Source organism: Crotalus tigris, unplaced genomic scaffold, assembly GCF_016545835.1.
Source record: "Crotalus tigris isolate CLP2741 ecotype Arizona unplaced genomic scaffold, ASM1654583v1 scf7180000018413.2111637, whole genome shotgun sequence".
Lineage (NCBI taxonomy): Eukaryota > Metazoa > Chordata > Lepidosauria > Squamata > Viperidae > Crotalus > Crotalus tigris.
The window spans coordinates 1,117,025-1,141,313 of NW_024096990.1; the positions used below are offsets into that span (position 1 = coordinate 1,117,025).

At 45.2% G+C, this 24,289-nt stretch overlaps 1 protein-coding gene across 1 annotated transcript; it reads left to right on the top strand.

The window, feature by feature from the left end:
- Positions 1-1,118: 1,118 nt before the first annotated feature.
- On the top strand, positions 1,119-22,763 carry ERFL (ETS repressor factor like). The gene is made up of 5 exons (XM_039352246.1): positions 1,119-1,182; positions 13,552-13,786; positions 17,262-17,451; positions 18,758-18,881; positions 19,982-22,763. Exons 1-5 carry the CDS (start codon positions 1,119-1,121, stop codon positions 20,599-20,601), a joined length of 1,233 nt encoding a protein of 410 aa, XP_039208180.1. The 3' UTR covers positions 20,602-22,763.
- Positions 22,764-24,289: the final 1,526 nt, after the last annotated feature.

A 24,289-nucleotide genomic window follows, 5' to 3' on the forward strand; every position in this document is an offset into this window, starting at 1 on the left:
AGGGATCGAGATCAATTTCTCACCCGTGATTTAGAGAGCCTTCTACTAAACACCCAGCCCCGTTTTGACGCAACAAAGTCTGCCTTTAACACGAGTTGGGTTGTCGATTTTTTTTCCCCTTGACACAGCAGGGATTGGGTGACGGCGCTGGAAACCCCTCGCGTGTGGAAGCAGCCGAAAAAAAGGGTGCTTACACTGAAATACACGCGCTGGAAACTGCCCTGACTGAACGAAGCGTGTTCGCACGTGCAGATAGATACGAGCTTCCTTTGAATGAGAGAGCCAAACGCAGCTAACCCGGCAGCGCTGGGGAGGGGGGGGAGGACAAAAAAAAACCCACCACGAAACGATTGAATTTATTTAGGAGCCCCTCGGAGAGTCGAGCGGCGCCTTCAAGAGCGCAGGCTGAGATTTGCGCGGAATCCTGACCGTTCTGACGGGCGCAAACGCGGGTCGAAAGGCGCCGCGTTTCCCACGCTCTTAAGAAGAGGGAGGCTGGCGGAGGTTTGACTGTGGGGGGGGGGGAGAGTCACTTCCAAAATGAGCTGCGCTCGGTGGGGTCCCGTTTGGGGGGGAGGGGTCTTTCACCCGGCAGCCCCCCCTCTCCCCACTCCCTCCAAAAACAGCAGCAAGAAGCAAAAAGACGGAGAGGTGCTTTTGGCTTTTATGCGTGGGTTTGCCTCCATCCTCTTCTTCCCCCCCCGCCCACCCAAGGTGCAAAAGATCCCGCGTGGGCTCTTTCCAACCCAGGACCTTTTGCGTGGAAGCCTCGGCTCCAACTCCTCCGGGCCAGGACTGAAGCTCCAGTTGGGGTCCTCCCTCCCCCGCCTCCCCCCGCCAACTCAGCCATCTCTCCGAGACCCTCTTCCTTGCCAGTGGGGAAGAAACACAGGACACCCCCCACCTACCCACCCACCAAAAATGCAGCGCCCTCTCTTCTGCGCCCATCCCAAGCAGGTGGGGGGGGGAGATTAACACCGCTTTTTTCCTTTCCTTTTTTTCTTTTTGTGTGTCAAATTGCACCTCAAGAGACCCTTCCTCAATGCGCTTTCTCTCTTTCTCTCTCTCTCTCCTGCCCCCCACCCCTTCCTGCAGATACAAGCCTTCCTCACCTCGCTATGGACTGTAATTGCGTCTCAGATCTGCTGCTCACCTCTCCTGTGCCAGCTCTCTGGACCCCAGGTAATCCGGACCCCTGGGGAGATATGAGCGAAGCCCCCCCCTCCCGGACCCTGCATGTGGGTTAATCCGTGAGCCAAGGATGCTGCGCGGTGGGTAGTGGGCATCTCCTCGGTGTGTTCAAGCCGCTTGGCCTCTGTCTAGCCGGGCCTGGCATGCTAGCGGGTTAGTAAATTGCCTTTCCTGATGTAAGGCTAGGCTTCCGACGGACCCTGGCTATGTTTTCACACAGCTGCTTGACCTGTTTACTGAATTAACTCCAAATCTGGGCCTGCACAAAGACTTTCAACCAGTAACCAAAAGGCTTGCGTTCACAAGCTGCTAAGCTGTGGCTCTTTATATGGTTGAAAGTACACACACACACACACACACACACACACACACACACACACACACGCTGACACTCTAGAAAGAGTACAGAGAAGAGCAACAAAGATGATTAGGGGACTGGAGGCTAAAACATATGAAGAACAGTTGCTGGAATTGGGTATGTCTAGTCTAATGAAGAGAAGGACGAGGGGGGACATGATGGCAGTGTTCCAATATCTCAGGGGCTGCCCCAAAGAAGAGGGAGTCAAGCTGTTCTCCAAGGTGCCTGAAGGCAGGATGAGAAGCAATGGATGGAAATTCATCAAAGAGAGAAGCAACTTAGAACTAAGGAGAAACTTCCTGACAATTAGAACAATTAACCAGTGGAACAACCTGCCTCCAGAAGCAGTGAATGCTCCAACACTGGAAGTTTTTAAGAAGAAACTGGACAGCCAATTGTCTGAAATGGTGTAGGGTTCCTGCCTGAGCAGGGGGTTGGACTAGATGACCTCCAAGGTCCCTTCCAACTTTATTATTAGTATTAGTATTAACGGTATAGGGTTTCCTGCCTGAGCAGGGGGTTGGACTAGATGACCTCCAATGTCCCTTCCAACTTTATCATCATCATCATCATCATCATCATCATTATTATTATTATTATTATTATAATATGTTATTGGTTTTAATAGGTTTAGGGATAAAATGGGGTCGGGATTAGGACTGGGGTTTTCCCAGGTAACATTTTCAATATGTAGCGAACAGCATATTTTCTGGGTACATGTATTTAACTAAGAATAATAGATGTAGTTAATTATCATAAACAGTATTAATCACTCAGTAGCCTTCTTACTAATATATATTCAAAATTACATGTCACATTCCTTTCTCTCTGACTCATTTTTATAGCCATTGATGAAAGGTATCCCACCTTCTAAAATACACTGAGTCTTCTTTCTCTTTAATCTCTAAAGTCAATCTATCCATTCCTGCACACTCTAGAATTTTCTTAATTAGTACTTCTTCTAAAGCTAACCTGGTTCAAAGTGACCACAGTTAGAACGGCTGGCAAGGGCAACTCCCTTTGGTTAAGATGCGGCCTGAACCCACGTGAGACCATCTAGACACGAGGAGTCCCCAACTAGCAACAGTTTGTTTAGTGACTGTTTGAAAAAAAAAGACTTACAACTGTTTTTCACAGTTGTGACCTTTGCAGCTTTCCCGGGATCATGCGATCAAAATTCGGATGCTTGACAAGGGGTTCCTATTTGTGACTGTCGCTGTGTGTCCCAAGGTCACGGGATCCTCTTTTGCAACCTTCTCACAAGCAGAGACCTTGGGGAAGAAGCCAGATTCACGCAATAACCGTGTGGCTAACTTCATAACTGCAGCGAGTCACTTGACCGCGTTGGCAAGAAAAGTCGTAAAAGGGGGCTAAACGCGCTTAACAAACACCTCACTTAGCAACAGAAGTTTTCGGCTCAGTTGTGGTCGTAGCTCGAGGACTACCTGCACTGGGTTTAAAAAAATACTGGTAGTTGGGGCTTGTCTGACCAGGAGTGGCCCCATCCTATTCTCACCTGCAAGGGCTCTGCACTTGGTGGGTTCAGGCCATTAAGTGTCGGCTTGCTCAGCTGTCAAATTTGGTTTGGCTTAATTTCCTTCCTATGCTACATCCTAAGCCAGTGATGGCGAACCTTTTAGAGACCGAGTGCCCAAACTGCAACCCAAAACCCACTTATTTATCGCCCGGGTGCCAGGTGGGCGTTGCCCACTGGGTGGGCGTGGCTGGGGTGGTCATGGCAGACTGGGTGGGTGTGGCCAAGGTGGGCGTAGTCACCTCGATGTTGCTTGTGGGGAGGGACACCTGTGGGGGCCGGGCAGGGTTGGGAGAGATCCAGGGGGTCTCTGACAGGTGGGGCAGTGTGCAGGAGGCTCGACCTGCCAGGTGAGGCAAGGCAAGGCGAGGCAGGGTGGGGGTGCTATTGTCGCAGGGCAAGGTGAGGCAGGGGCCAGGGTGGCTGCTGCCTGACACCATCGGTCCCCACATACAGAGGCCAGTGAGCGCATGGGGGCCGACAGTATCCGTCAGCAGCCACAGCCTGCCGGCCCCTCAACCAGCGCACTCTGGGGCTCCACAGTCCACGGCCAGCAGTTCAGAGAAGCCGCCTCTGAGCTGGTCAGCCGGCCGACAGCTGAGGAGGCGATGCAGTGGGTCACGCCCAGGAAAAGGAGAGCATGCGAGGCCAGGAGGGATGGGATGGAGGGGAGGGAAACCAGCCATGGTGGGATGCATCCTGCCACGTGGGACCTCAGCGAGTAAGCGGGTGGTTGGTTGAAGAGGGACAGTTGCCATCTCCGGGGCATGGCACGCGTGCCCACAGAGAGGGCTCTGAGTGCCGCCTCTGGCACGCGTGCCATAGGTTCGCCACCACTGTCCTAAGCCCTAAGTTGCAAACTGGAATTTATGCTGTTTGTATGTGACGCATGTGCAAACCTAGAGTAGATAAGCAGAGCTTCTGCCTTACTTTTAGTAAGTTTAGATTGCAGGTTTTCAGTCCCTGAAAACTTGCAAGCTTTTCTTAGCAAGGGAGGACATTTTCTAGGCGGAAAATTGAGGGGTTTTCTGATGTGGACATCTTAAGACTTCTCTCTGCCTGGGTTCACTCAATTAACCCACGGTTAATTTAATCGTGGTTTACAATCCTCAATTAACCCTCTTTTCCCGAGTTTGCCTGGCATTACACACTGGTTGATTCCGACAACACGTTCAAATTGGTTACTGAATTAACTCCCTTTCTAGATTTCCACAATAGTAACACTGAAGTCACACAACATGTCAAGTCACTGCCCTCCCGAAAGAAACCAGGTTTCCAGCTAACCAAATCTAGCCTGTTGTAAGAATGCAGCAGCAGGAGTTTTAACTGATTTGGTTATACATGTTATCTGAATCTCCCACAGGCACAGAAAACCTACCAGATCTGGTGCATTGATGCACTTGTCTATCTAGTATAGTGTTAAACTAGTTGAAATATTGTTGTTATTAATAATAATACAACTGAAAGATACACTCGGATCTTTTTGAATTGTCACCCTGAAATTGAGAATGCAAAATTTGTGTTTTGAGATTTCAGGTTTGAATATTGAAAAGAACTATTATCTGAATATAAAATCTATTTTATTACTATATACTCATACAGGGAAAAAAACACTCTTTTGAACACTTGGCATGTCTTAATATTTTTAGGGATGAAATATGACACCTAGCCAGCTATATCAATTTTATCCAAAACACCCAAACCTGTTATGCCATCGCAGGCCAACTCGTCAAATGCCACTCTTTTTGAACATCAGTATTTTGAAACAGCAAATCTAAAATACTGATGCATTCAGTCCTGTTGTTTTCAAGGATCAACTTGTATAACTAAATGCACAACTAAACTGAAATCCCATCCCGCACCTTTTAATTACTAATTTAGTGATTTAAAAGACAGGCCTCATTTTTCTTCACCAAAATTAAAGCATTTCCAGGCAATATAATTACTAAGAAAAAGTCAGCAGACACACTTAGAAAAATATGATTTCTTTTTCTAATACAACAAAATAAAGCCATCTCTTTCCCCAAATTAAGTAAATATTATGATTTTAGGAAGCACAGGGAAAAAAATAAGTTTTCAAGGGGAAAACCTGGTATTGTATCGGGAGCATAATCTCTCCCACACTGGAGGAAACCCAGCCATGGTGACATTTTAAAAATTTGATTGGCGTGAAGGAGAAAAAAAAAATTACAAATTTGGTGCCTAGCTGGCTGTTGAATGGATGCCGGCTGCTAAGAGTTATTTCTTTAAAATATTTCTCTGCCACACTTTGCTTTCTTAGGCTTGATGTCAAAGGCATGCATCAAATATCTAGTGGCTCTTTAGCAATATATATGTGTGTGTGTGTGTGTGTGTGTGTGTGTGTGTGTGTGTGTGTGTGTTTTCTCTGAGGTCACATTGCTGCTCGAAGCACGAAGCTGAAAACACCAGCCTGAAGATGACGAATGGGACTTCGTCGAAACGTCACCAAGACACTTCCAATTTTACGCGGGAGAAAACCCGAACAACCAAAGACATATATATATATATATATATATATATATATATATATATATATATATATATATACGGTTAAAAAGGTTAAAAATATGAACCCTGGGAGTATACATAGTAAAGAAATAAAATGAACACCAGGGTAATATAATAATACCCTGGTGTTCATTTTATTTTTTACTTTATATATCTATATATATATATATATATATATATATATATATATATATATATATATATATATATATATTTCAACCGTCTGGGAACATTTAGCAAATGGAAAAACTGTTCAGAAGGTTCCAGAGCCATTGCCTCTAAATAAATACATAAATAAAATTGGCAACTCTATCTTGGTGCTGATAAGAGAAGGACTGGCTGCTGCAGAGATCGCAACTGGAGTGACTTGCCGAGGAAATGCCAGGCTGCCCTAGCCGATTGTGTGGCTTGCCTGCTGCCAGTTAGCAGTAGACAAACATTTTCCAAACAGCGATTAATTGTACCCTTTCCCTCCAAGCTGTGGCTCCCCCAGGAATCCAGATAGCTGTGAAGTTGATAGCTCCCAGCTGAAGGCTGGGGGCAATTGCGACAATCAAAGAGAGCTGTTTTTAACCTCCGGGCTGCCTTTCCCTCGCTCGGCCTCTGAGGAGCGAATCCTGTATGTTTCATTAGCCAGCTGCTTCAATCTTTCTTTTTTTTCTCCCCCCCCCCCCTTTGCAAAGACTGGAATAATAGCAGGGTAGTCAAAAGAAGACTCTTCGTGGTCTGGGTTGAAATAGTGAGACAGGCTTTAGTTGGTTGCCTTGGGCCGAGGATGTCTGTTCAAAGGGGGGTCAAGAGAACCAAAATGGCAGCCACCGAAGCCCTGCCTGTCAGGAACAGGAACAGGTGTTAAGTTGTGGTTCAGAAGATTTACTGCTCTAGCCTTTATACAAGAATCAAGTCAACTAAGGTTCAAGACTAAACTGGCGCCAGAGAAGGGGCTGCGGAATTCAGGAGAGGTTGAACTTGTTTGTGGCAACATAAGGACTCTAGGCTCATGACTTACTTAACTCCGTCACCAGCTCTATCTGCTCTTCTCCTACACTGTCCCCCATGTACAAAGCTTTGAGCACATAATTTTGACCGCCATCTTGACTTTTTTCAACCCCATCCCCCCAGATACTCCTTGGCACGGTATTTAGCATCCTAGAATTGGAAGTAAAGAACATCCTTCTCTTTTTTATGCATTTCTGGGTTGTTTACCCACTTCCTAGTAATTCTTTGTCATACTATTGTAATAGTTACAACAGCCCTGACAGAAATGACTTACAACCAGTCCTTGCACTTACAACCGTCGCATGTCACGTGATTAAGATTTGGACACCTGACAACCAGGGGAATAGAGTAGAGTAGAGTAGAGTAGAGTAGAGTAGAGTAGAACAGAATAGAATAGAATAGAACATAAAATAAAAAGAATTTTAAAATCAGTCACTTAAAAACCACCTTGCTTAGCGACAGAAATTCTGGTCCTATTTGTCATAAGTTGAAGACTCTCTGCATATTACTGGCTCCCCTTTGCAAATTGTAAGTCTCAATTATACAGGCGCATAAGTGCTTTCACCTGCATGCTACATTTCCTTGAAGCATCTACTCTGCTGTTCCATGGGGCAGGCAGGTAGTCCTCAACTTACAACAGTTCCTTTAGTGACCATTTGAAGATGCCACGGCACTGAAAAAAGTGAATTATGACCATTTTTCACACTTACGACCATTGCAGCCTCCCCCATGGTCACCTGATCAAAGTTGACTCATTTTTATAATGGTTGAAGTGGGCCAGGGTCACGCAATCGCTTTTTGTGACTTTCTGACAAGCAAAATCAATGGGGAAGCCCGATTCATTGAACAACTGTGTTACTAAACAACTGCAATGATTCCCTTAAAGAGAAAGGTCGTAAAATGGGGCAAAACTCACTTAAGAACAAAGACATTTGAGGCTCAATTGTGGCCATAAGGTGAGGACTTCCTGTATTGGTTTTGCTTGCTGCTTGAGTTGCAAAAGTGGATTATCTGACCTCAAATTTAAATCAAGGCTGCTGTGGGTTTAACAGACTCAAACAGTTGGTGTGCAGTTTTTAAATGTGTGAACAGAGCAAATTACAGCCAATGGGTCTAGTTCACAGGTCAGCAACCTGCGGCTCCAGAGCCACATCCGGCTCTTTGAGCCTTCCTCTGTGGCTCCCAGCCTCCTCTGCCATTTGCAGAGAGAGACAGAGACAGAGAGAGGCAATTGCGCTTCCCTTCTCTCTCTCCCTCTCTCTCTCTCTCTTTCTCTCTGTGTGTTTGTGTGTGTGTGTGTGTGTGTAAAAAAGAGAGTGGACTCACGTTGTTCTCCTATGAGCTGAAAAACTTACTGGGCGAGGTTCCTCCCTTTGCTGCATCTCTGCAGGAAGCAGGAAGCAGGAAGCAGGAAGGACAGGAGAGAGCTAGGTAGCCCAGCTATGCTGGCTCAGGAATTCTGGGAGTTGAAGTCCATGAGTCATAAAAGAGCCGAGGTTGCCTACCCCTGAGGTTGTTGGAGAACAACTTGAAGCCAGCTTGCCAGGTGAGCAGAAGATTGGAGAGAGGGAGAGAAGGGGGGAGAGAGAGAGAGGAAAGAAAGAGAGAAAGAAAGAGAGTGGGGGAAGAGGACTGGCAGACCAAGGGCAGAAAGAGAGAGAGGGAGAGAGAGAGAAAGAGAGAGAGACCCTTTTGACACGTAAAATGAAGATAACACTGCATATATCCATTTTTACGTTTACGATTGTATTTTTATAGTTATTAGGAACATTATATATATCAATCTGTTTATCAATCAATCTGTTTATTACAGCCATAAGGCCAGACATAATCAAAATGTATAACAACAATAACAATGTAAATATATATGTGTAACAATGTGTATATATATATATATATATATATATATATATATATATATATATATATATATATATATATATATATATATATATTCTGAGGTTTAATGAGGTTTAATGTAATAGCATTAAAAATATGAACCCTGGGTATATTCATGTTTAAAATAAAATGAGCACCAGGGTAGTTAAAACTATAAAAGTTTAATTAAAAAACGGCAAAAGCATAATGTCCCTAATAACTATAAAAATAATAAAAAGGATATATGCAGTGTTATCTTCATTTTAGATATCAAAAGGGTTTTGTGGCTCCCAGTGTTTTGTTTTCGGTGGGAAACGGGTCCAAGTGGCTCTTTGAGTGTTTTTGGTTGCCTACCCCTGGTTTAGATAGTTATGGTTAATTAAGACAAAACCTAAATGAAATCAAGAGTAATTAGTAGGGTAAAGCAGGGTTTCCAAGCCTCAGTAACTTTTAAGATGGCTGAACTTCAACTCGCAGAATTCCCATTCAGACGTTTAAAAAGAACGCCCTGCCTGTTTGAGTTCATTAGCCCTTGAATTTTGATCATGTGACCACAGGAACAGCTGTCAGTCAAAAACTACCTGTTCAGTACAGTTGCCAAGAAAACTAACGGGACATATTGATAAAGTTTCCAGTGTTGGGCTATATTAGAGTAGAACATGATTTGCGTCGAGGCAAACATCCAAATTTCCGCAGTGTGTGGATGGGAAATGGAAGGAAGAGTAACTCAGAGCTTAATTAAACCATTTACACATCATACAGCAGCTGTAGAAAAAGTGGATTGCCCCCCTCAGGCATCATTAGCGAAGAAGCCCAAAATAAAACAGCTGATATCATCAAGTTTTTATGCAAGACTAGAAGTAGAATTGGAGCATTGCTACAGATCTGCTCAAGTAGGTTGGCTTAGGGCAATGGTTCTCAACCTTTCTAATGCCGCGAACCCATAATACAGTTCCCCATGTTGTGGTGACCCCCAACCACTTATACATCACTGGGTGCCAGGGGCGTGGCCAAAGAAAAGGGGGAAAAATGGCGGACAGCCTTGTTTGCCGACCCCCGTGAAACGGTCGTTCGACCCCAAATGGGGTCCCGACCCACAGGTTGAGAACCACTGGCTTAGGGTTAAAGGCAATGAAAATGTGTGGGAGATCAACTGCACAAAGAAACGTTACAAAGTTTGGTGTAGTAATTAATGGTGCCATGGCTCAGCGGTTAAAGATGCTGAGCTTGTCAGCTGCAGAGCTGACAGCCCGGGTTTCGAGATCCGAGTGCCAGGTGACAGACTGAGCTCCTGTTACTTGCTCAGTTCCTACCCACCTAGCAGTTCCTTCCTTCCTTCCTTCCTTCCTTCCTTCCTTCCTTCCTTCCTTCCTTCCTTCCTTCCTTCCTTCCTTCCTTCCTTCCCTCCCTCCCTCCCTCCCTCCCTCCTTCCTTCCTGCCTGTGGTGGGATTCAGCTGGTTCCCACCCCTTTGGCAGAACCAGTAGCTAATTTTTTTTGCTGCCTAGGCCCAGAACAGACTTCCGGAAGCGGCATCCACACAGAGAACCGGTTGTTCCCCTATTTGAATCCCACCACTGAAACTGAGGCCAGAAAGGTCGTAAAACGGGGCAAAACAAGAAGCAACGGATGGAAACTAACCAAAGAGAGAAGCAACCTAGAACTAAGGAGAAATTTCCTGACAGTTAGAACAATCAACCAGTGGAACAACCTGCCTCCAGAAGTGGTGAATGCTCCAACACTGGAAGTTTTTAAGAAGAGACTGGACAGCCATTTGTCTGAAATGGTCTAGGATTTCCTGCCTGAGCAGGGGGTTGGACTAGATGACCTCCAAGGTCCCTTCCAACTTTATTATTATTGTTGTTGTTGTTAAAACTCACTGAGCAAACAGTCTCACTTAACCACAGAAACCTTGGGCTCCGTTGCGTCGTACGTCGAGCACCGTGTATTTCTATTCTATCCCCCAGAGCCTCCGACGCCTGAGCTAGGCATAAAAGCCCGAACAAGGGAGGGATGGAGATTTTCCAACTAGCAAGATGCCTCTCTGGAGAAAGACCCATCTGACACATGGCGAGCCATGGCATCTGCCGTGATGTATAGGGAGGCCTTGGGGAAGGTGAATGTAATTTACTGCAGGGGTGCCAAAGGTGCGGTGTGTAACTGAAAAATCAAGGCATCGATCAGCAATTCATTAGGCCTCTTAATGACAGATTCCTAGATAGAGGCACAGATCGGAGGAGGCTTGGCTTGACCCAGTCTGCACCAGAGAGACAGGGCGCCTTCTGCCTTGAAAGTCCATCCTCTCTCCTGCTCTGGAGCCAGCTTTGAGCCGTGATTAATTAGGATGGAGAGTGGAAGTGGAGGTGGCCAAATTGGCTAGCCCAGCGCCCTAGAGAGCACCCTTTGTTGAAAGACCGTGTCAGGCGGTTTATTAAAGCCCAGGGAAGAATTAAGATCCAGAACGTGGAAATAACCACGAGGAGGAGAACGTCTTAACTTCTGGGGAACATCTCCGAGGATTTGGGCGGCATTTTCAGAGCACGTGGAGAAGCGGCCTTTGAACAGTTTCTTGGCACTGGTCACGCACGACGCTGAGCAATGCAGGAGGTTCTCGACTTACGACCGCAACGGAGCCTAAACTTTCTGTGGCAAAGCGAGACAGTGGTTGAGTTGAGTTTGGCCCCATTTCCTTGCCACGCTTGTTTTTTTTTTATTGAAAATTTTTGAAATTTGACAAAAACAACCCTGCCCAACCCTCCCCAACCCTCCCATTCCCTCCCCCAACCTTCCCAGAGCTGAATATAGGCTTAATTGAAATTTCTTCAAAAAATCTTTAAAAAAATTATAAACCATAAATAAGTCTAAATACATTACTTAAACAACTTATAAAATGATTAACAATAATCTATGTGTAAAAAAACATAAATATTAAGAAAGAAAAAAAAATGCTTAGAAAGAAGAAAAAAAATAAAAAAAAGAGAGGAAAAAAGAGAAGAAATATAAAACCTTGCCACGCTTGTTAAGTGGATCGCTGCAGTGGTCAAGGTAGAAACACGGGTTGTTAAGTGAATCTGGCTTCCCCATGGACTTTGCTCGCCAGAAGGTCGCAAAAGGGGAACGCGTCATAAATATGAGTCAGTTGCCAAGTATCTGAATTTGGATCATGTGACCGTGGAGACGCTGCAATGGTTGTAAAGTGTGAAAAACGGTCATAACTTACTTTTTTCAGTACCGTTGTAACTCCGAATGATCACTAAATGAAGCCTGATTCTGCACAATCAATAATAATAATAATAATAATAATAATAATAATAATAATAAAGTTGGAAGGGACCTTGGAGGTCATCTAGTCCAACCCCCTGCTCAGGCAGGAAACCCTACAACATTTCGGACAAATGGCTGTCCAGTCTCTTCTTAAAAACTTCCTGTGTTGGGGCATTCACCACTTCTGGAGGCAGGTTGTTCCACTGGTTAATTGTTCTTCAGGAAGTTTCTCCTTAGTTCTAGGTTGCTTCTCTCCTTGATTAGTTTCCATCCGTTACTTCTTTTTTTTTTTATTGAAAAGTTTTATAAAAATTGCAGTATATACCCCAAAATCTACCCACCCTAAACCCCCCCTCTCCCTCCCCCACTTCCCAGAGCTGAGTACAGGGTTACAAATATAATAATCAAACTCTAACTAACATTAAGCAACTATATAAATAACCAAGTCCATAATGCGCTTTAACTCCCCTTTAACATAAGTATAAACAAATTAAAATAAACATAATATAAATAAGTCAATATTATTAAACAATACAATATCCAAATTGTTAAACAATACCAATACTAAAAATAATAATAAAACTAATAAAAATTCAATTATAATAAACTATTAATAATAATAATACTTTAAAATTTACTCATAAATGGAACTTTTTAGTCCCATATTTATTCTGAATATAATCTATCCATCTTCTCCAGACTGCAATGTATCTTTCTTGTGAATGATCCTTCAAGTAAGCAGAAATTTTCGCCATTTCTGCTAAATTTGACACTTTAAGCGTCCATTCTTCTAAGCGTCCGTTACTTCTTGTCCTGCCTTCAGGCACTTTGGAGAATACCTTGACTCACTCTTCTTTGGGGCAGCCCCTGAGATATTGGGACGCTGCTATCATGTCCCCCCTCGTCCTTCTCTTTGTTAAACTTGACATACCCAATTCAACCAAGGAGCGGAGTTTGTTCCCTGAACAAAGATACAGAGAAAGCATTGATGATGTTTCCTAGTTGGGTAATGAAATGTCTGGAAGAAAACAACCAAGCTCAAACAGCATTAAGGACCCCACAGTCTTCCTCCTCTCCTCCCCTCCTCATTCCTCACTCCACAAACCCCACTCCCTTCTAGCACTGATGATGTTACCTAGCTGGGTAATGAAATGTCTATAAGAAAACAACCAACCGAGGTGGCGCAGCAGTTAGAGTGTAGTACTGCAGGCCACTTTAGCTGACTGTGTTCAGCAGGTCAGCGGTTCAAATCTCACCGGCTCAAGGTTGACTCAGCCTTCCATCCTTCCGAGGTAGATAAAATGAGGACTCAGATTGTTGGGGGCAATGTAAATATATATATATATACATTGCTTACTGGTGTACACCGCTTAGAGAGTGCTTGCACTTAAAGTGGTATATAAGTCTCATAAATAAATAAAATAAGCTCAGAGAGCTCCAAGGACATCATAGTCCTCCTCCCCTCCTGCTCCTCCTCTTCCACTCCACTAACCCCTTGGTTGTTTCTCTTCTAGCACTGATGACGTTCCCTAGTTGGGTCGCGAAACGTCTGCAAGGAAACCACCCAGCTCAGAGAACACCAAGGACCCCACAGTTCATCCTGAGCTACAAATATTCTCTCCTACTAAAAACTTATATTCTATAAAAGTATTGGGCAGGCTAAAGCAAGCAGGAGAACCTAAACAAAAGTCTTTCTATATGGAATAATAGGATTTTTAAAAAGATAAATGAAGGACGACTAGCTCGTTAGAACTTGTGACCTGCAATCAGTTCATTCTTTTTTTTTTTTTCACTGACAGGTTTTGCTTTCCCGGATTGGGCCTATAAACCGGAGTCCAGTCCCGGTTCCCGTCAGATCCAGCTCTGGCACTTTATCCTGGAGTTGCTGCAGAAGGAAGAATACCAGAATGTCATCGCCTGGCAAGGAGACTACGGCGAGTTTGTCATCAAGGATCCCGACGAAGTGGCCCGGCTCTGGGGTATTCGTAAATGCAAGCCCCATATGAACTACGACAAGCTGAGCCGGGCTTTAAGGTGAGAGATGGAGAAGACACCGATTTGGGCTCATTTTAGCCTCTGGGGTCGAAGGGAAGTGGGTCCACTGTTTCTCAGCCTTGTGGCAACTTTAAGAGCCTGCCTCCAGAAGCGGTGAATGCTCCAACACTGGACGTTTTTAAGAAGAGACGGGACAGCCATTGGTCTGAAATGAGATAGGGTTTCCTGCCCGAGCAGGGGGTTGGACTAGATGACCTCCAAGGTCCCTTCCAACTTTATTATTATTAACGTTTTGGCAGGCTGAAGAGCTGGAGAGGGAGCCGGCGCTTCAGGCTAATTGGAGAATGGAGTCGTGGACTTCAATTCCCAGAATTCTCCAGGCAGCATAGAATTCTGGGAGTCGGTCCACAGATTTATTTATTTATTTATTTATGAGACTTATATACCGCTTTAAGTGCAAGCACTCTCAGATCTTAAAGTTGCTACAGTTGAGAAACACCGTTCTTAGGTGAGGAAGGGTACGAAAGCTTGAGGGTAGGTCTTCAGCGTTCCCATCTAGGCTGCATTACAAACTTGCACCCAATTCTCATTAACAGTGGGAATTAGGATTGTCCAAGGCTTGAAGTGCACCTAGGGTTTTTTTTTTGGGAGGGGGGGAACTCATGTGTTGATTAAAGCAGTAATTTGCTTTAACAACTGTGGCAAGAATTGGGGCAAAACTCACTTAACAGCTAACTCGCTTAGCGACGAAAATCTAGCGCTCGATTGTGGTCGTAAGTCAAGGATCACCTGTAATGGGGTTATGATCTTGTTTGAGTTCAAAACTTCCGGTCATACAGAGCTGCTGTTCACACAGTATGTATTAAGCATATGACCAGGGGAAGAATAACAGAATGATTTAATTTATCCCAAACTGCACACCATTCCCGAAGAAAACACCTGTGGAGAATGTCCTGTGTTTCAAGATTTGTATGAGCAAACTCAAACTTATTAAAACCACATTCAGCATTTTAACGCAGCATGAAAAATATAATTATTTACATGGTTTGAGGCTCTCTTTTTGGAGATAAAAATACAGCTAAGGAGAGCAATCGGGAAGTGATACGATTTAAGTTTGCCTTGCCTTTAAATTTGCTTCTATAAAAAAAGGAAGTTAGCAAGAAAAGTTAGGATAATAATAACCTATTAACTTGTACGCTGTATCTCAACTATTCTGTGCAGCTTACAACAATCACAGAAAGAAATTGGAAGAATGTAGCTACGTTGCTTTGAGCACCCAAAAATGGACTATATTAACGCCAACTTCCAGTGCCTGAATGTTTGACCGGTTATTTAAAAAAAAAAAATAGTCTTTGAAAAGTGTTTTAACAAATGGACAGTCATTCATTTTCCAGCATAAGGACTCAAAAAAAGTTTAGACAGTGACTGCCATCTTCAAAAGAGGAATTCTCTCTGTATGAAGGATGATCTGTTGCATTTTAAAGGGGTTTGCATAAAGGCTCGTTCATCATCTAACTCCAAAGAAGCCATAGAACCATTATTATTTTTTGCTTCGGAGAACGGCTGGCGTATTTATAAGCACTCTTGATTAATTAAGTGGCCTACCAAAACTCTTATGATTAATTAGCAAAACTTCCGTGATGTAGCAGCAACCCTATTAAATATTACGGTTACCTGTAATATCAGTTTATCATCCTGTCATGTCATGAACGGTACATTCCTTTTCAGGTTTCAGAAAAAACCTCAAAACCCTCGACTTTCTTCCACCTCTTCAAAGTGCACGATAAAACCCACAAGTGCTCCACGGTTACCTTCTCCGTAATTGATCGACAGCAATATTTGTTATCGCCTATTAATTAACTGCATTTCTCTGGCCACTCGAGATTCCTCTTTCCTAATTAATATTTATGAGGAGCTAAACGCTATTGACACTTCCTATTAACTCAGCCAGGGAATTCAGCAGCGGCTTTGCCCAGTAAATAAATTTTGAAGACGGCCCTGGTAACCGCACGGGAGAAACTCAAAAGAAATGGATTGCCAGCACAGACTTAAAGGGAACATGGGGGCAATACGCTACATGGCCTGCTAGGGGGCGCTTTATTTGAAATTGTGTTGATTTCTCCAACTACACACCATTAGGGGGCACTGCACTTCAAGAAGGAAAGTGTGATTTCATCTCCTTTCCAAAAGAATGCGAAACAGGTCTATTTAGTTCAGTGGTTCTCAACCTTTTTAATGCCGCGACCCCCAACCGGTCGTAAGTCAAGGACTACTCAACCGGTCGTAAGTCGAGGACTACTCAACCGGTCGTAAGTCGAGGACTACTCAACCGGTCGTAAATCGAGGACTACTCAACTGGTGCAGCACCGTTTGCAGAATGGGACTTTTGGCGGGCTCAGCAGGGCAAAGACAGCCTGGACAATTCCTATTGGCTTTTAAAAGCCAATAGAATTAGACTCTATTCAAGAGAGTCTATTCTATTGGCTTTCAAAAGCCAATAGAATAAAAGGGAGTAGCACAGCTAAGGAAAAGGGGGAAAAAAATGGCGGACTGCGTTGTTTGGCGACCCCCGTGAAATGGGGGTCCCGACCCACAGATTGAGAACCACTGATTTAGTTGGTATTTTCCCCCACAAGGCTAAATCATTGCTGAAATTTTTAAAAAAAGGATCTAAAAGGTTCTACAGTTGGTTTAGCTATAATCTCTATAGAATTTAAATAGAGAATTCTATGTGAGTTTTTTTTTAAAAAAGCAGCTTGCCTACCACTGTTACATATGTGCAAATAAGAATCGAATCGTTTTAAGTCAATGCAGTGCTTTGGTGATTGATATTAGAAAAAAGATTTTTTAATCTTTTGGATTTTGCCTTCTTCTGCCCCAAACTCTTAGCCTGAATCAGGTTTCAATGATTTTTATTAGAGGATGAGAGAGAGGGAAGTGAATATGAGTCTCCCATCGCTCCACAAGGTGGAATACTCAACCAGCTTTAGAAGTGATTGTCAAGACTCCAGATCAATTGCCTCACACGTTTTGAAATCTGCTGTTGGACAACGCAGAATTAAGTACTACTACTACAACTTCTTCTTCTTCTTCTTCTTCTTCTTCTTCTTCTTCTTCTTCTTCTTCTTCTTCTTCTTCTTCTTCTTCTTCTTCTTCTTCTTCTTCTTCTTCTTCTTCTTCTTCTTCTTCTTCTTCTTCTTCTTCTTCTTTCCTCTTTCCTCTTTTCAGATAGTGGCTAACAAAAAGTTGAACATTTGGGGGTGTGACTGTGATTTGAGAACTTCTGTCTTCCTTTTGCACTCCTGATTAAATGCAGGATGGATGGTGCAAAATAAATGGAAGCCCACTGACTTATCCTGGCATGTAGTTTTAACTCCGGAACTGACCTGTTCTGAGGAAGCAGTTCCCATCTTGTGCCTCCATGATGTATAACATATCCTGCTATTCTTTTTAGAATGAGGAATTTAGATCTGTCCACCAACTGATAGCTTGGCTTCTCCACTCTTTTCCGCAGATATTACTACAACAAGCGGATCCTCCATAAGACCAAGGGAAAACGCTTCACCTACAAGTTTAACTTCAGCAAAGTGGTCTTGGTTAATTACCCACTCCTGGACATGGCTGCCAACTCCCCGTTTCTTCTCACTCAGAATCCTTTCAACGGGAGCAACCACGGGGCTGACTGCACCCCGCTGACCCCCGAGGTATGACAAGCAAGGGAGAGAACAGAGCTAGGATGTAACGGTATGTGCGAAAGACCTTGGGAGGTGGGGAGGAGGTGGGGAGAGATGCGGCCTAGGGCAGGGCTCTCCAGTCTTGGCAACCTTAAGACTCGTGGACTTCAGCTGAGGAATTCTGGGAGTTGAAGTCTACAAGTCTTAAAGTTGCCAAGGTTGAAGATCCTGGCCTAGGGCAGGGGTAGGCAACCTTGGCTCTTTTATAACTGGTGGACTTCAGCTCCCAGAATTCCTGAGCCAGCATGGCTCAGCTTGGAAACCTCTCCCTTTCCCCTCAGCATGGCTGGCTCAGGAATTCTGGGAGTTGAAGTTCATCAGTCATAAAGCAGCCTAGGCCTAGGGCAGGGGTGGGCAACCTTGGCTCTTTTATGACTGGTGGACTTCAACTCCCAGAATTCCTGAGCCAGCATGGGGGAAACTATGGCCCCCTCATGACTCGTGGACTTCAACTCCCAGAATTCCTGAGCCAGCATGGCTCAGCATGGAAACCTTTCCCTTCAGCATGGCTGGCTCAGGAATTCTCAGTCCACGAGTAATAAAAGAGCCAAGGTTGCCTATCCCTGCCTTAATGCGTCTTTTGGAGCAAAAATTAATATAATACCTGGTCTTATTTTCGGGCAAACACAGGGTATAAGCCAGGATAGGCAACCTTGGCTCTTTTATGACTGGTGGACTTCAACTCCCAGAATTCCTGAGCCAGCCTGGCTCAGCATGGAAACCTCTCCCTTTCCCCTCAGCATGGCTGGCTCAGGAATTCTGGGAGTTGAAGTCCACGAGTCATAAAAGAGCCAACGCTGCCTACCCCTGGCCTGGGGAATGTCAGAGAAGGCACAGTCTGCGGCTGCATAATGAGCAGAGAGGGACACAGAAAGGATCCCATCTAATTTCTCAGCTTATAAAAGAGATCAGACAGGAGATTTGTCCTATCAGACTTACACAACCAGATTTGCTAATTCTACTTTATTGTAAGATTACCTTAACTGAATCTAATGACCATGGGATTACTTAATAACTGCAGCGGTCAGTTGAACAACCAGGGCGGAATAGCCTTGTAAAACCAGCCACGCCTCCCTTAACAACCACTTTGCTCAGCAAGGGAAATTCTGACCCCAGTTGTGATCCTAACTCAAGGATCACCAGGGCTAATTTTCAAGTGAAGTAGACTTGGTGCTTGGTGTTGGACCAAGGTGACCAACACGGTCCTCTCACTGCCGCCAATCCTGCCCTCTCCGCTTTGCTGAGATCTCTCACCTGCTGGATTTGCCCTCTGCAGGCCTTGCAAAGTCTCTTCTCAAGCCCTCGCTTGGGGGATCCCTCCAGCCGCACCCCACTCTTTGAACGTCAGCCAGAACCAGAGAAACTGAGGCTGGATGCAGCCTTCCCATTCTTGGGATCAGGTGAGTGTGTGTCTGGGTGAGTGTAGGCTGGAGAGCCAAGGGGCTAAAGGCTTAAATTTAAAGGCATCTTCCTTCCTTTCCTTCCTTCCTTCCTTCCTTCCTTCCTTCCTTCCTTCCTTCCTTTCCTTCCTTCCTTCTTTCCTTCCTTCCTTCCTTTCCTTCCTTCTTTCCTTCCTTTCCTTCCTTCTTTCCTTCCTTCCTTCCTTCCTTTCCTTCCTTCCTTTCCTTTCCTTCCTTCTTTCCTTCCTTCCTTCCTTTCCTTCCTTCTTTCCTTCCTTCCTTTCCTTCCTTCCTCCCTCCCTCCCTCCCTTTCTTTCATTTCTTTTTCCTTCCTTCCTTCCTCCCTCCCTCCCTCCCTCCCTCCCTTTTTTATATCCTGCCTGTCTTTATTATTTTTTACAAACAACTCAAGGTGGCAAAGTTATTCAACACAACTTCCGCCTCCAATTTTCGCCACAACAACCCTGTGAGGTGGGTTGGGCTCAGAGAGAGGGACTGGCCCAAAGTCACCTAGCTGGCGTTCATGCCTAAGGTGGGACTAGAACTCCCAGATTCTTTTTCATTGGCCCAAAGTCAGCTAACTGGCTTTCAGGCCTAAGACAGGCTAGAACTCCCTATCTCCTGCTGATGGGTCCAAAGTCACCCAACTAACTTTCATGGCTAAGGTGGGACTAGAACTCCCAGATTCCTCTTCATTGGCCCAGGTAACTGGCTTTCAGGCCTAAGACAGGCTAGAACTCCCTATCTCCTGCTGATGGGTCCAAAGTCACCCAACTAACTTTCATGGCTAAGGTGGGACTAGAACTCCCAGATTCCTCTTCATTGGCCCAGGTAACTGGCTTTCAGGCCTAAGACAGGCTAGAACTCCCTATCTCCTGCTGGTGGGTCCAAAGTCACCCAATTAACTTTCACGGCTAAGGTGGGAGTAGAACTCACAGTCTCTGGGTTTCTAGTCTAGTGCCTTGACCAGGAGACCAAACTGGCTTTCAAAAGATATGGATATTATATTGGAAATGAGAAATATCTCAAACACGTTTATCCAATTCTTGGTCTCCGCAGTGAGGGGGTGTCTGCTCACCTCTCTTTCCTTCTCCCCACAGGTATGGCTGGGTACACCAAGCCTCCCAGTTTGCTGACTCCATATGGCCGGAATACCTTTCCCGAATATCCGTGGAATTTTAACCCTTACCTGTCCAGCACTTTCCCTCTGAACAGCTCCAAGCTACCCACCTCTCTGTATTCCCCTCACTTCTACCCCAACCCTTTGTCTGGCTCCCTGGCCCAGCTCCCCACACCCATCTCCCTCCTGCCCAGCGAAAACCCCGAGAGAACGGCCGCCCTGGGGGGCAGCTCTGTGCCCCGTCTCTGCCTCCCGCCCCATAGCACAACTCTGCCCCTTCGCGGGGATGTCCACGGACCGAGCGCTCGCAATAAGGAACTGCTGGGCACCAGGCCGCCCAGCCCTTCGGGGGGTCGAGGGGCTAAAGAGGACACCGCGTCCGATTCCGAGTTGGAAATTACAGATTTGAGTGAATGCAGTTCGGAAAATGAAGGGGGCGACTTTAGCCCCGCCAGTCTGGAGACGTTAGAGAGCCAGGTGCCAAATTACAAGCGGCTGGAGCGCGAGCGGACGGCCAGAGCGAGGCCTGGTCAGCTCGATGGGGAGGTGGGAGTCGGCCTGGCCCTGATCAAGCAGAGGAAGCCTGTGGCGAGCAGTTGAAACCGAGCCCCCCCAAAAGCTTGATGGCCGGTGCTTCTCTCTGGTCCCGATTCGAAATCAAGGTTAAAAGAAACAAAACAACACACGCCCACCCCTCTCTGTTCGTTTGATGTCTATTTTTATAGGAAAGTTCTATTCAAGGAATATACTGAGTCTAATCCCACGTCCTGCCCCCAATTCCCCATACAATCACCCCTTCTCTAAGTCCTTCAGGGGAGGCTGGGATTCTCTCCTGCTCAAAAGGATCAATGATGCCAAGACAAAAAAAAAAAGACCGTCTCTTGGAGATGAGGCTGGTTGATGGTGGTGGTGGTGGTGGTTGAAAAGACAGACCCAGATCCCACCTGCCTGGCTGACCGATCTGAGTTTCCTGGTCACACATTTCCCTCCTTCCCTCTCAAATTTATTTCCTCCGAGAAGCTACTATCCGTTCAAAGCCCTGTTGCCACCACCGTCCACCCCAGATCTTCTCCACCATTGACCTCCATGCTCATGGGCTGGCCAGTTCCACAACAGCTAAAAACGTTTCAAGGAAATCCTTCTCCTAAGGGTGAAATGTGCAATAGCTTTTTTTTTTTTTTAAAGACCTGTAGAGAGAACCAGTTTACTTGGTTCTGGTGGCCGAGGGAGAACCCCCAAAGTAGCTTCAGCCAGCTCGGTCCACCGGCCCCAAATCAGGCATCTACCAGAAGTGAATAGAGATCAACATTGCCCAAGGTAGTAGCACAGTGGCGGCGAACCTATGGCACGCGTGCCAGAGGCGGCACTCAGAGCCCTCTCTGTGGGCACGCGAGCTGTTGCCAGAGTTTGCCAGAGTAGCGAGCACGTGGCGTTTGGAAGCGACAGGGCAGGAAGTGAGTGAGCAAGCAGTGTTTGGCCCCCGGGGAGGCCCCCGAGATGGCGAGGGACTGGCCCCGGCCATGCTCACCCAGTCTGCCATGACCATTGCAGCCACGCCCACCCAGTGCGCCATGCCCCCCCCAAGGGCACCACAATGCTGATGCAGCCCTGGCATTTTGCGATAAATAAGTGGGTTTGGGGTTGCAGTTTGGGCACTCGGTCTCTAAAAGGTTCGCCATCACTGTCCTAGCAGGACCTTTTCCCGACTAACCACGTTGATTTAAAATGCGATGCCTTGGTTGCCCACATCGATGTGACATGGCTCTCCTCCTATTGAATTCGTCAAAATCTCTTCCAGAGAACTTTGTTGAAGTGCAGAGAGAATTTGCTGGCAAAAAGTATGCCCAGGGGTGGCTTAACTCCGTTTTCCGCCCTTGCAGGTGGTCCTTACAGAAATTTAAGAAAGGTAGCAGTTCTCTTGGTCCCAGCCAGAGGCTTAAAGGCTGTCCCGTTTTGAAAATTTGCTACTTCCTGTCCTTCAAAGGATCAGCTGCTGGAACACCTATTGAGGTTTATAAATCAGGATTCAAGTACAGGAAATCCTCAACTTTTTGACGACCTCAGTTGGGAATTTCTGATGCTAAGCAAAGCAGTTAAGTGAGCCACACCCGATTTTTCCTCTTCCCCCCCCTCCCAAGGCTGTTAAGTGAATCCTTGCGGTTAGGTGACTCATGCGGTCATTAAATGAATCTAATGTCCTCGTCAGAGATCAGCTGGGAAGGTTGCAAATGGCGATCACACGAGCCCAGATGCTGCAACCCTCATGAATAGGTGTCGGTTGCCAACTGTCTAAATTTTGACTGCGTGACCGTGGGGATGCTGTGATGGTCCTGTGTGTGAGGACCAATAATCATTAAGTTGCTTTTTTTCGGCTCCATTTCCAACTTCCAACGGTCACTAAAGGAATGGGCGTAAGTCGGGGATTATCTCTATGGGCTCCCAAATACCAATTGTTGCTGGGAAGAAGTGTTCTTTACATTTTACATTTTTTCAGAGCGCAACTAAGTTGTTGCATGGCAGTGTGGCCTCTTTAGGAAGTGTACCTCTTCGAGTAACATCTGGAGATGACACCGAATGGCCCTAAGGAAGCGATGAGCTTGGTTAATGGCCAGAAACAGCTGGCTAATCCAGCTGCACTTCAGAAGCAGGACACTGGAATTTGAGGAAGAATTTGGGCCAGTTGATTGCTTTATTATTCCATATCCCCATCCTGAGCTTTTTGAAGTGCAATATTGTCTTGTCTATTCTGGTGTGACCTTTCTGTAAACATACCCCACCCCACCCCTCACCCCCACTTCTCCAAAGTGAGCAAACACACGTTTCACCCCATCGCTGTGCTTGTGACTCCGTGTTTTAAACAAGAGAAACGAAACTGTACTTGTGTGGTGGATATGAAGAAGTTGTGACAAGTCCCATTCCTCCTCTTCCTTTCTTTTCTTTTTTGTAAATATTGCATTAATTTATGGAGTGTAAAAAACAAAACAAAAAACAAGAGATGGAAAATTTTACGCCAGCTGCTCCCGCTGGCCTCAAAAGCAATAAAATATCTATTCGCTGCATCCTCTCTGCTCACAGGTTAAAGGCAGTAAAGGCAGGACAGGTGTGTGTGTGTGTGTGTGTGTGTGTGTGTGTGTGTGTGTGAGAGAGAGAGAGAGAGAGAGAGAGAGAGAGAGAGAGAGAGAAAGAGAATGTCTCAAAGAATTTATATTTCTTTCTCTAAAGAGCAAATAAATTGACAACACTGAGCATCAGAAGGTCCCATTCAGTTCAATGGCACCTATTTTCCCACAGCTAAAGACACACACACACACACACACTTCCAGAATTTCAGCACTGCAATTGTCCTTGGATTGAGCTAATTAGCAGAATAATCACTGAAAATCTAGCATTATGAGGGTAACGGGAGGAATCTTAATCTCGCCAAAGGAGGGAGCGATTCTAATTGCATCTTGTTCTTCTGGAACAGAATTCCAAGCTGCTTGGATACGTTTTATTTTATGCAAAGAATGCTGGGAAATGTAGTTACAGGAGTTGCTGAAAAGTCTGTTAAGGACCAGAAACAGAGACTACTTCCCCCCCCCTCCTGCTTTGCTTCTTTCTTCTTTTTCTGTTTCCTTCTCCTCCTCCTCTTCTCCTCCTCTTCTCCATCTCCTCCTCCACTACACTACCAGACATTCAGTTCCCAGAAGGGTTAGACATGGTTTAAATACCCAGAAAGGGCCCTGTTCCTTTCCCCTCGTCTCCTTGGAGAGCCATGACAACAAGGCAAGATATTGGTTTAAAATCCACGTATTAACAGAGACCCCTGCCCATGGACTTTCCCACTGAACCTATTGAGAGGCAGAACAGCCTACAAGGATCTTAGCTTGTTTAGCTTTTCAAAATGAAGGCCATTTCAGGCTGGAGACCACAAGAGGTGAAGACTAGGGGCAATCCTACCATCACCGCTCCAAAGAGGTATGATTGGGCAACCAAAAATCAAGAAGTAAATAACCAAATACATGAGAAGCACAAAGGAAATGGAAAGATAAGGTTTATTTATATATATATATATATATATATATATATATATATATATATATATATATATATGAATATTATTCATATATATCTTTTTTTACACGATTGTCTTTGGTTTACTCACTGCTCACTTTCATCCATCTTTACCCCTTTTGCAATGTACGTTTAAGACTTTCAAATCTTTTCTACTTTAGGTAGTGGAGTATAACCTCCAGAATTCCTAAACATTTTGCTAGAAGGAATTCTGGAAATGGTAGGTCCAGCAGAT